This window comes from Trachurus trachurus, assembly GCF_905171665.1.
Source record: "Trachurus trachurus genome assembly, chromosome: 6".
In the NCBI taxonomy this organism is placed as follows: Eukaryota; Metazoa; Chordata; class Actinopteri; order Carangiformes; family Carangidae; genus Trachurus; species Trachurus trachurus.
The window spans coordinates 27,525,798-27,538,992 of NC_139897.1; the positions used below are offsets into that span (position 1 = coordinate 27,525,798).

A 13,195-nucleotide genomic window follows, 5' to 3' on the forward strand; every position below is an offset into this window, starting at 1 on the left:
TTTTGGGACAGTGTGTGATGCAGAGGATAAATAGATTGTGTCCACGCACGAGAAGGCTCCATCTGGTTTAAGAAAATCTGTATATAATGAATGTGAAACCCTGTCAAACATTGTATTAATGTTTTTTTTTGTTTCTTTCTTCAGTTTGGGCTCCCATCGCTCTGACAGTTGTTCTTGTGGCAGCAGCGACACTGTGTAAGGAGCAGGGAATCACTGTCGTCGGCATCTGCTGCGTCCATGAAGTCTTTGTTGCACAAGGGGTGAGGCTCCTTTATCTTGTCTCGCTTTTTGCAGTGGTGTTAAAGGGATAGTTCAACATTTTTGGCAAATTGGCCCATTGTCTTAATCCCTATTGTTTTAGGAGTAGGTTCGTTACCTTTAATTGTCGGTGCAAGCTATTTTTAGAACGGCAGAGCAGAGCCACGAGCGTTTTGGAGTTGTTGGATTGTGTATTTGATGAGTTTGATGAGGGAAACCAAGAAATCCCATGAGCCTCCTGAGCGTAGCTCTGAGCAGCTCGCGGCTCTGCTCCGCCATTCTAAAAATAGCTTGCACCGACAATTAAAGGTACCTATTGCTAAGACTATAAGGATTATGGGAATGGGCCAATTTGCCAAAATGTTGAACTATCCCTTTAACAAGCAACAAGACCTGAAGTAGGTCTTTAAAATTGTATATTTTAAACAGATAGTGAATAGCATTAAAAGTGGGTTAAAAAAAGGTTTTACATTAAAACGAAAATGGAGTCGTCAGTAAAAGCTCAATTTCACTCTAGTGTTGATTTGTCTCTTCCTGTCTGTCTCTGCTCTCAGTTTACTTTGCCCATGCTGTTGGACACGCTGCGGCAGGTCCTGCAGGGTAAAGACGGTTTCCCCTACGCTGTCCTGCAAACTCTGCTGAAGCTCATCGTCCTCGTCATCAGCACCCTGCTGCTCGTCATCGTCAGAGTCCAAGTCATCCAGTCCCAGCTCCCCGTCTTCACACGGTGGGCGGCATTATCTCTTGTATTTTGTGCCAGTGCAGATTCCTAGATTGCCTGAAAAGATTTTTAAAAAAGGATGGTAGGGTAAAAGAAACAATAAAATAGATTTAAAAAGATTAAATAACATTAGAAAGAACCAAAGGGAAAAAGATACAATACAAAAGGTGAATCATGAATACAGGATCATTAAGGAACATTTAAAAGCCAGGGTGAAAAGTTTAAAGAATTTCGACACTTCTGCTGCTTCTGCTGCCTTATTTTCCTTCGGGCCCTCTAAGCAATTTCTCACCGTTTGTTCGTTGGGTTTTTATTATAGTATCAGGAATGGATTTGTATTTTATTACAAAATAAGGTGCTCTATTTCATACAGAGTTTTATTGCTTTGAACAGCATGATGAGATCTGAGGATGATAGCAATTTGTTTTTAATGGGTTGTAGTAAAAGGCTCGAGTTGGAGCAGTTTTTCTTTTCTTTTGAAGAGTGCAGCTCCACAGCTGCTGCATCTTATCTGCATAAAGAGAAACGACACTTGTAGGTGCAGAGGGCAGTAGGACGCGCTCAAAGTCGCCATTTGAATGTAAATGGATTGCGCGATTATATAAACACATTATACTGGGCTAGTTCTTTATTTATTTCATATTATGTAATAGTTTACATAATGTCTTCATTTATTTGATTAAAGCAGGGAATCGTCCCATGGCCTCTCACGTCCTGCAGCTGGAGGCTGCGACTAAACAGGCCGACGTTTATTTTGCACACAGAGTTCTGCAGTGGAGGTGTGTTAGACATGAACACACACATGTGCGGTGTATTTATTCTTGTTCAGCGTTGCTCTTATCTCATTCCTTGATCTCACATGTGGAGGTCAGAGGTTAATTCCATGGCAGTCTGAAAGCCACAAAACATATTCCCTAGAATCCGCTTATATGACTAGTGAAATAAAAATAAAAAATAAAAAACATTCATGGTCTTAAAAATACTTTGAGTTATGAGCATCCTAGATAGATGCCATAACCCTCCTGATAACTGCCCCCTTAAGGGAAGTTTGTGTGTATGATATTTATGATGTTGGTGGAGTTAAAGAGGAGATTGTTATCACTGTGGAGGAATGTGTGATGGGTCACAGAGCTTGTGGAGAGCACGGGATCGCCTCACGCTCTCAAGGCCACAGCAGCTTTTGGATGGGCACGGAGCTCAGTGCAGATCCACATGCAGATGTTGTGCATCACAACACATCTGTGGTGAATATTCAAAAATAATGATTACCGTAGATGAATCATATCCTCAAAATATATTAAGCAAGAAATTGCTCATGTGATTGGATATTGGGGGTCATATCATAAATATTTGTATAGTCTATATGTAAATTCCAAAAGTAAACATGAAATCCATTCAAAAATATTTTTATATCCCGCTTTTTAAGTTTAAAATTCTTGTGTGATTAGTCAGCTGTGCTGTTTAGACATTTGCATTGTTTTCATAAAGATATTTTATGGTTTGATTGAGCATCACAACATGTTTTGAAAAGCAGCCCTTTTATCTTTAGAGATAACTTATACACATAATGAATGCCACAACTAAATGAGGTTTAAATAAACTAAACGAAATAAGATTTTCTTTTCACATTTCTTTGATAGTTTTCAATCCAGCAGCAAACCTTTTTAGTATCAATCCAGAGACAGTGAGTTACAGCAAACCAATGGGAGGAGTTACCAGTTACATTAACTTGTACAGTATTTACCCTCTACTATGTAGAACTGTAAAAGTAACTAGTGTCAAACACGGAGCCAGTTTTCATTCACTCAAACTAGAATTACTAAAACAGAAACTGACGTGTATATCTGCTATATTAGGTCGTCTGTGTTCAAATATCACTGTCTGATGTGGAAGATGAGACCAGGATCTGCTTGTACGAAGGCATGACGACAATAGATAATTATTCGCAGGGAGAATTTTGAGTATTTAGATTACGCTGAACTACGTGACCAGTGAGAACAACACCGTGCCAGTGTCCAAATGTTAATACTTTGATTGGATTAAATCTAAACTATTTAAAAATTGAGTGTACAGGACTCGGCACAGACTCAAAACAAATGACATTTGCTTGTGAAGATAAAATTCCAGACAATTAGCCTAGATATGCTAATCCCCCCCGCTCCGTTATAATCCTAAAGCTGTCTCCAGATTGTCTGGGAGAACTTCTGTGTTAGAGCCATAACAATACCACATATTTGGATTATCACCTCCTCAGCTGCGATGCGTGGTCCTTTCTAAACTAACTTACCTGTCGCACCAGAGCGCTGCAGACACAGATAGGGGTCTGCGGCGCTTCACTTGAACAAAGGTAAGAGATAGAGCACGAGTTAAGGATGTAGGGGTGTCGCAAAGCAGCTGTATAGACACAACATGCATTGTGACTGCAGGGACTGTACTCATTCTCATTTTTTTAGATCATGTTTGTCTTATTTCCAAATTGGTATTTCACTATTGACAACATTATGGTCACTAGTAGGTTTTTTATTTTTTTTATTTTTTAAATCCAGATATTTTCCTGCCCCCGACTCACTTATATCCACTATTAAATAATGAAAACAACAGCTCCTTCTTCATTTTACATTACGCTAACAGCCTCTTTCTTTATCATTACCACACAACAAACGGTATTGATTTCGCAAAAACATTGAGATTTCATCTCCCGACCTTTTGATGTTGGGATTATGGTTGTTATGGGAATAGGATGACACAGAGTGAGGGTACGGTGGCCCCAGATTAACTGTGCAGATGTAAACAAGAACATCTATAGTCTCTGATCGGGACATGCAGTGTGAGTTAAGACACCCGAATGAAGATGGATGTGGAGATGCAGCCACAGATAGAGACGTATATACAGGCACCGTTCCAGCTTTACATAAATACAGACCAAGCTGTACAAACCTGACTGCACAGATTGATGCATGGTAATTATGCGTGAGGCGACTCTTCATTGAGAAGGATGAAAGACCAATTTCGCACCTCATGATCACACTTCAGCTGGTCCATAAGATAAAACTATGATAATCGACCCATACGTAAACCTTCACATGCAGAAGTTTATGAGGTATGGTGAGTATTATGTTATCACCGTACCTCATATACCTCTATGGAGAAAGATAGAGCAGCAGATCAGGTTATGTAAAAATTAAAACTAATATAGATACTTTAATAAATTAGATATCGAGTTTTGCAAGTTCACACTCTGCCGTAAGGTTTTAAAGGAGCTCAGGTTTCCTCTCACAATCCAAACACATCCAGTTTGGGTTTATCTGGCGGCTCTTCATTGCCTGTAGGTGTGAATGTGAGCCCTCTCTTAATATGTCAGCGCCGTGATACACTGGCAATTTATCAAGAGTGGTGTACGGCCCGGGCCGGCCTCTGCCAAGAGTCGTCTGCCGTTGGCTCCAGACACACTGCCACCCCAAGTGCTATAGCTGATGGATGGATACTCTATAATAATCACATCCTCTGCCTGAACACATTCCTCCACTGTGTAATACTCTCACTGGGTTTTACCTCTTTATGACAGCTGATCATTTCCGACACATTTACAAAGGTCTGAAACCTGCCAAAAACCAGTCAACCAGACGATAATTAAAGGTTTAGCAATCCTAAATCTCATTTTAAATGAAATTCAAAGGAAAATACTGTGGTTTTCATGGCAGCAAAGTGAGCTAATTCAATTTCATATATTACCTTAATTGGTTTTTTTCATATCCCAACTGATTAGGATTTCTGCCTCTCAAGTTTTTATATTATTGTGCTTTTCTTCTTCTTTTGCATGTAGTTTAAATGTGTATTTTTCATGCTAAAACAAACAGGACAGTTACTTAAAGGGATAGTTCAACATTTTGGCAAATTGGCCCATTGCCATAATCCCTATAGTCATAGCAGTAGGTTTGTTACCTTTAATTGTCGGTGCAAGCTACTTTTAGAACGGCAGAGCAGAGCTGCGAGCTGCTCAGAGCTACGCTATGAGATAATAACAGAACGTTACCAGACAGAGTTGTTTTAGAGGAAAATGCAGAGACTGCTTGCTGAAAAACTCGCATCAGCGGTTTTGCATGAATTTACCTCGAAAACAACTCTGTCTGGTATCGTTCTGTTATTATCTCATAGCGTGGTGAATGTGCAGGTCGCCACTTGTCCACCAGAGCGTTGTGGAGTTGCTGGATTGTGTATTTGATGAGTTTGATGAGTGAAACCAAGAAATCCCATGAGTCTCCATAGCGTAGCTCTGAGCAGCTCGCGGCTCTGCTCCACCGTTCTAAAAGTAGCTTGCACTGACAATTAAAGGTAACGAACCTACTGCTATGACTATAGCGATTATGGCATAGGGCCAATTTGCCAAAATGTTGAACTATCCCTTTAACATTTGTTGCATTTAATATAGTCATTATTATTATTTTTACAAGTCTTGTAGTGTGGTATACATCATGAGATTATAATAATTGCAAAATCATGATGTTTGCTTTATTTCAGTGTAATTTAATAGGAAAGTCATAGTTTCCAATCATCTGACCTTAAACATTTTCTCTCTCGTGTGTGTCTTCTTGTAGATTTGATAACCCGGCAGCGGTCAGCCCGACCCCCACCAGACAGCTGACGTTCAACTACCTGCTCCCCGTGAACGCGTGGCTCCTGCTGAACCCGTCGGAGCTGTGCTGCGACTGGACCATGGGCACCATCCCTCTGGTGGAGTCTCTGCTCGACTTCCGCAACCTGGCCACGCTGCTCTTCTACTCCTCCCTGGGCCTGCTGGCGTACCACAGCCTGCGCTACCGCCACAGCTCTGCCAAGACCGTCATCATGGTGAGAGGAAGCTTTGGTCTGACGCATTTTGAGTTGCTTTTTTCATGTCAGGGAAGGAGAGTAATGTAACACTGATGTGTCACATGATTAACTTCATGTCAACTTTGTACCCAACTCAAATTGTTTATCGTTTACCATCCATGTGAAACAAATTAAGGCTCGGAAAGTCAAACCAGTGTTTGTCGCTATAGATTTCACTCAAAGATCTTCACATTAAAAATGTCTTTTGTTCTCTCTACACATTCAGATTATGCTGAACAGCTTCTTCCGATATCGATTGTTTAGAAATTGCTGAAATTGTTGTGTTTTTTTAACCTTCAAAAGATGAGGCTTTACCAAAGCTATGGACAACAAATGATGGTACTAAATTGGGTAGTGGGTTAGATGAAGCTAAAACTGACTGACATGTTTAAAACAGACTTTATTATGGCAGCCTTTTCTGATCTTGTCATGCTGGCATGGCGTCGCTCCGTGGCACAAATCAAAGATTGCACGACATGATTATCCTTTATCATGCTTCATCATGAAATCAAATGAATTCTTTTATTTTTTATTTGGGAAAACAAAGTAAATGAAAATGCTAAAAATAGAGAGAAGGGGATGAATGAGTGGCACAGAAACAAACTTGAGCATCCGTTGTGCAACAGGCTCATGGCTCTCGCGCTTTAAGGTCAGTAAACTTCCTCACACAGCCGCTGCTCTGAGCTCCAGTCCTCCGAAAAGGGGACCACAAATCAACCCAAGTATTGACCTTTGTATTGTTAACTCTGGTTTTGGAATACGTTGCATAACGATATCGTACTGCATCAACCTACACTGGATCGTTGTGAGGCTCCCCGCATTAAGACACATGAAACTGTTTCAGATAACAGATGTTTACTGAGCCGCCTGCTTGCAAGAATTACACTCATTTAACAGTTCATCTGCTGATTTATTGTCCTTTTTTTGTCTTAAAAAGTATCAAACAATGGAGGAACATGCAAATATTGCTACGTTTTGTCCAGAACTTAAAAGATAACCAGCAAACAGTCGCACACAGACACACAGATGACGGATCACTGTTCCAGCTTGTGCACAACCTACAGGATCTGATCTCTTGGCATCAGCTGAATTCACTCTCTCCGAGATGGATCTGAAAGATTCGAGGCTGCCAGCACGGACTTGCTCAACAACTGGAACAACATTATCTACCTTCGCCTATGTGTTTTTGCAACTATCATCTCATTTTTATTCCTTTGTTTATAAAGTGTCAGTTTCAAGTGCAAATTCCCAGAAGGCAGGTGAAATATTGCATTTGCTGATTTGTCTAGATAATAGTGTAAAAGCCCCAAATCCTCTCTTTTCTCACATCAGCAAATCTTGGTTGAGCATCGATCATATAATAATATACTCTGCAGGTTTCTTACACATGTTTAAGCAAGATCTCTGAACTTTGCTTGGTAGTTATCAGTGTGTTTGTCTGTTTTATCTCTCTCTCTCTCTCAGGCCCTGTCTCTGATCGTCTTGCCTTTTATTCCTGCATCCAACCTCTTCTTCCCGGTGGGCTTCGTGGTGGCAGAGCGGGTGCTGTACGTGCCCAGTATGGGCTTCTGCGTTCTTGTCGCGCACGGCTTCAAGATTGTCTCACATAAAGGGTGAGTGTTCATCCAGAAATTATACAACTTCCTCGTAATGTAACAGAGAAAAAAAAAAAAAAAAAACTGTGATCTGACGGAACAAATTGCTTGCATCCCATACGCTTCAGGCGAACATTAATAACAAGGCTATTTTTTTTCACATCGCCGCTGGTGCTAAAACACACTATCAAGGGTTACACCAATTACATACGGCTACAATTTTATCCTTTATTTAAAAAAATAGACGTTAGACATTCTTATGTATGCAAAGATATTGATTTTTTTTTTGTAGATGTTTTAGATCCGATGGTCCAACGCCACCCAAGAACTTGGACCTTAATCGGTATTAAAGGGATACTTCACCCAAAATCGATAATTCACAAATTTTCTACTCACCGTCATGCCAAGGAAGGGTTTGGAGAACTTTCTGAGTCATCAAAAACGTTTTTGGAGTTCCAGGGGGGGTCCGGCTGGTGACGGGTTTTCATATAATGGCGGCGGATAGAGTTCACTTTTGAATCGTCCAAACACACACTATGAAACATCCAGATACCTCCATACTGCTCGTCCGTACTGACCCAAGTGTCCTGAAGCCGTGACATGAAAAAGTTGTTCAGAAAGGGAGAGAAGAAGGGTTAGGGCTTGAGATTTGCTCTAACCCTTCGTCGCTGTAAACCATTGGATGTAAGATGTAAACACAGAAGAACATCTCGCAGCAAATCTTGCACTGTTGCGCATGTGCAAACATCATCACTGGGAGCTACTGCTACAACAAGGATAAAAACAGAGATCAAATACATTTTTTCCAAACATCTTTTTCATGTGGCGGCTTCAGGACACTTGGGTCAGTAAAGACGAGCAGTATGGAGGTATCTGGATGTTTCATAGTGTGTGTTTTGGACGATTTAAAAGTGAACTCTGTCCGCCGCCATTATATGAACATCAAAAGCGTTTTGATGACTCTAAAAGTTCTCCGAACCCTTCCTTGGCATGACGGTGAGTAGATGAGTGGTGAATTATCGATTTTGGGTGAAGTATCCCTTTAAATACTGATCTTATTCCATTACATTCAACATTGTTTTTAAAGCAGAAGTAAGTGGTCCGGTCGTTTTCGCTAATGCTGCGTTCCAGGCAGGCTTTTGAAATCGTAAATTACAGCTTCAAGTCACAACTTACGACTTTGTAGCGTTCCAGGCAACCCACTCGTGTTTTTCCGACCTGTTTTACCGGTGAAAGTCACTATAACGGCCACTCGTAACTTCCGACCGGTGAACTCGTACCAGATCGAACTGGTACGACTTCACGGTCGGAAAAATACGAGTTTCCTTGAACGCACCATAACAGTCCTCGTCCCTACGTCACCACATTCAGGCGCATCCCTTGGCTGCACACACAGCCCTGCATGCCGTTCTCTCTCCTCATTGGATAAAAACTGTAGGATACGATAAATGTTTTCTCCTCGGCTCAGAGCAGAGCAGAGTGACTGACAGACCCGTGTTTCGGTCCAAACACTCTATGTAAGTGATTGCTGTCGGAAGATATAACTATTTAAGACTTGTATTAACACAAATATATCACTTACTTCTGCTTTAACATTACTACTTAATACTACTAATGGATGTGACATGATTTCTGTCATTGCTGTGTGGCGTGACTCACTTTAAACCCTCTGCAAAACATGAACACATACAAATTTTATTATCTCATTTGACAGTAAATCATAAAATAAGAAATAAATGTTGAAAAATTCTGAAATAAATGTGTTGTTCTAACACAGCCTCTGAAAATCAAATCCACTCCTAACACATTGTCTTTTGGGACTTTCCAGTGTGACATGCTGCCAAATTGCTGACATTCTATTAACGTCATGTTAACTTGTCTTTGCTACTCTAAAAAACAGAAAAAAAGGTAGTTTCCAATGTTTGCACAGCGCAGCTCACTGTCTGCTGTGCTATGAAGACAAATTGACTTCCAGGAAAATTTCATTTTATGCGAAACTAAGTTTGATTAATTACATCGAACCAGGTTGGTACGCAGCGTCCTCCCTCTGATACCAGAACGACTCGACCTTGAACGCCTCACCCAAGTGTTGAATGAATGAATGAATGAATCAGAAAAATACAGGCCAAATAGGCAAACATACTGTGGAGGACGGAAGAAAGAACAAGCAAAGGAATGCACAGGGAAATAAATAGGAAACTCAAATTTCTTACTGAAAACATTGTGTAAGAAGGTGTTTCTTAAGAAGTGTTTTAAAAATTACTGTGGAAGTGGATTGTTTGATATGCAGTGGGAGACTATTCCATAAATAGTGTGTGTGTGTGAGAGAATTGCGGCCACCACAGACTATTTTAATGGTAAACGCTGGTTTAAGTTTAGTTTTTACTGAGGAGGTACTATGACGAACTGTGCAGTAATAGGCTAACATCATTATGAAGGTGTGGGGGCTTTTATTTTGCCGTGGCGGTGCGCTACAATCGGTTTCATGTAACGGAAATCCTGATGTTGTCTTGTGAGTGAACTGCAAACACAGGAGCAGTCGGGGTGAAAACGCACTACGTCACACTTAATTCGAATACAGCTGTTTCCAGCCCTTTTTGAATCAACTTAAAACCCGGCCAGAGCGAGCATATTTCAGATCAGGGGATTTTAATTCGAATTACGAATTATGACGAAGGTGAAATAAAAGAAAGCTGATTTGGTGGTTTCCCTGATATGGGGCTGAAATGATAGGGAAGGGTCAAAGGTGACTTGACATCTGAGACATCTGCTTATTATTACATGGTTTGAACACAACTACATCGGTCTTGGCAGTGTTTAACATGAGGAGGTTTTGACTCATCCATAATTAGATTTTGCATACATGCCTCAAGTGTTAAATGTGAGTTTTGAGGCATTTGGCAAATTAATTTAATTCATATTGAGTTTTCTTTCGCAGTCACTTGAAGAAGATTTCCTGGTTGATGATCGCGGTGCTTTTGACTACACATGCAGTGAAAACCTTCAACAGGAACTGGGACTGGGAGTCTGAGTACACTCTGTTCACCTCTGCCCTGAAGGTAAGATGGAAAGACAGAACCGAGGCAGCGCTGCCAGAGTACCTTGGCCCACCCTGCCAGTGTGCACAGGCCTCTCTCCCCAATGTTGAAACACATCTTTCACCACCTTTTGATTTAAGATCTGATTTACGAGTCTAACACAACGGCTCATCTACACTTAAAAATTGACAATGATTGATCACTTCGCCGAGCACAGCTTTATCTTATTGTCATGTTTCTGAAACCATCTGCCTCCCCAGGTCAACAAGAACAACGCCAAGCTGTGGAACAATGTTGGCCACGCTCTCGAAAATCAAAATAATTATGCCAGGGCGCTGCGGTACTTTCTCCAGGCCACTCGTGTGCAGCCAGGTAAGGTTACCGTAACATAAATCATCATCACACCTTGTTTGACTGCGGTATCACCAAAAAAAGACTTGATTAGGACTTGACAGATTATTCTAACAAGGTAAAAAAAAAAAAGAAGAGTTTCTTTTCATGTGTTGCTTTCAGCAGGACACACAGCACGCTTATTATGTTCTGGCTAATTTGTAACTAATTTGATGAGTCTTTTTCTTTGTTGATTTGTCTATCAAACGTCCTTTTTAAGTGCGTGTCAGTCAAGGTCCTGCCTGTGCTGTTTTCCAGCGTGGTTTTCCTGGGTTTGTTGATGTGCAATTACAGAAACAAAGACAAATTATACTTCTTACAAGTGAAGTTATGCGAGTGACGCGACTCTCTTTCCTCTGCGACATGAGGGAGCTCTCAGGTGCGAAATGTTGTAAGATGTTTCCACATCTGTCACTCAAAACGGTAAAACTCTGTGACTCACAACAGAAAGGCAAACCGTTTCCTAACAACACAACACGTTGTCCTATCACCTGCAAAAACGCGGGGATGTCGCACCGTGAAGCGTTTGTTTCCACTCTTGTTAGTTTATGCTCTGATCCCCTATGAATCCTACTGTGCACGGTGAGCACACGGCCTAACAAAGGCTATTGTTTATTGTTCACAGGATCAATACCAGCTCCCACTTAACGCTAGTTGCTAGTTTCCCCTCAGTGGCCCACACACTGGAGGAAAAATGAGAGGAAATGGTTTATTAGATTATTACAAAAGCAGCGGAAGAAGCATAAACTACATTAGGCCTGTGCAAAAAGGGAAACGTAAGGAGGTTTTTTCTGTGCAACAGTAAAAAACCGATTGAGGGATCTCAGAGGTGATTAGAGAGACGCTGCTGGAAACAAACAATAACACCTCTCAATAATAAATCAAGGTCTGGCCTTACCTCCTTATGTCTTATCGAATTTCATTTCACAACTTTGGAATTTTCTCTCCCCGCACGATCAACAGCCAAGTTCCTGTTTTTATGAATCTATTAATAATAATCAGAGAACTTGGCGATTGCGTGCGTTTTTTTAATTATAAAAGGGTGAAACATGCGGTCGGAGCCCCTCCTGGCATTTTCCGTCTCGCTCCATAGCTTATTTTTCAGGAAGGCTGTCGTCAGCAACACTTTTTTTGCTAGTTTCACCACCCAGGAGTGTTTCCCCAAGATTAACAGTGTAAACACATTAACCCGATGAGGATTTCCTGCTATGCTAATCATCAAGCATCAGCCAGACATGACCCGACCCACGGACCCCCCCCCCCCCCCCCCCTTTCAACACCTCACTTTCCTCGCGCCTGCCCAGATGGTTTACATTGCGTCTAAGCTCTGGTTACTCATGCTTATCATTAGCTGGGGAGTTTATGTAACGTTAAACCCAAAGCAAAGCAGAAGAAACACGTTTTAAAAGGGTCAGCTGAGGTAAAAACTTTGACTTTTCTGAAAGGTCTGTGTTTCTTTTCTTTCCTTCTGTTGTTGCAGATGACATCGGCGCTCACATGAACGTTGGAAGAACCTACAAGAACCTCAACAAGTCTAAAGAGGCAGAAGATGCCTACTTGGTTGCCAAATCCCTCATGCCACAGGTATCGTGTCGTATCATGTTGTACAGATGTTTGGAGCGAGTTAAAAAGTTCACACTGGAACATTTCATTCATCAATCAGGGAGAGCGACAACTCGTGGCACCTCACCATTCATAGATTTTGCGCCTTAGCTTATTTGCACTTGTTCTGGATGCTGAGGCAGCGTTTTACGACCAACTGCAGCAGACTGCAGGGTACACAGCGTGTGAGAATGTTGTCTTAAAGCAGAAGTAAGTGATATATTTGTGTTAATATAAGTCTTAAATAGTTATATCTTCCGACAGCAATCACTTACATAGAGTGTTTGGACTGAAACACGGGTCTCTCAGTCACTCTGCTCTGCTCTGAGCCGAAGAGAAAACATTTATCGTATCCTACAGTTTTTATCCAATGAGGAGAGAGAACTGCATGCAGGGCTGTGTGTGCAGCCAAGGGACGCCGTGAATGTGGTGACGTAGGGACGAGGACTGTTATGGTGCGTTCAAGGCAGCCCGTAACTCGTGTTTTTCCGACCTGTGAAGTCGTACCAGTTCGATCTGGTACGAGTTCACGGGTCGGAAGTTACGAGTGGCCGTTATAGTGACTTTCACCGGTAAAACAGGTCGGAAAAACACGAGTGGTTTGCCTGGAACGCTACAAAGTCGTAAGTTGTGACTTGAAGCTGTAATTTACGGTTTCAAAAGCCTGCCTGGAACGCAGCATTAGCCAAAACGACCGGATCACTTAGTTCTGCTTTAATGTC

The 13,195-nt window shown here is 41.4% G+C and overlaps 1 protein-coding gene across 1 annotated transcript in view; it reads left to right on the forward strand.

Annotated features, from left to right (window-relative positions):
• The window catches only part of tmtc3 (transmembrane O-mannosyltransferase targeting cadherins 3), a 32,468-nt gene that overhangs the window by 8,658 nt on the left and 10,615 nt on the right, over positions 1 to 13,195 (forward strand). The window contains exons 5-11 of the mRNA XM_083973970.1: positions 145 to 260; positions 813 to 985; positions 5,575 to 5,827; positions 7,313 to 7,461; positions 10,382 to 10,502; positions 10,742 to 10,853; positions 12,352 to 12,455. Of these exons, the coding sequence (XP_083830096.1) occupies positions 145 to 260; positions 813 to 985; positions 5,575 to 5,827; positions 7,313 to 7,461; positions 10,382 to 10,502; positions 10,742 to 10,853; positions 12,352 to 12,455 (1,028 nt within the window). The remainder of the gene's footprint in view (positions 1 to 144; positions 261 to 812; positions 986 to 5,574; positions 5,828 to 7,312; positions 7,462 to 10,381; positions 10,503 to 10,741; positions 10,854 to 12,351; positions 12,456 to 13,195) is intronic.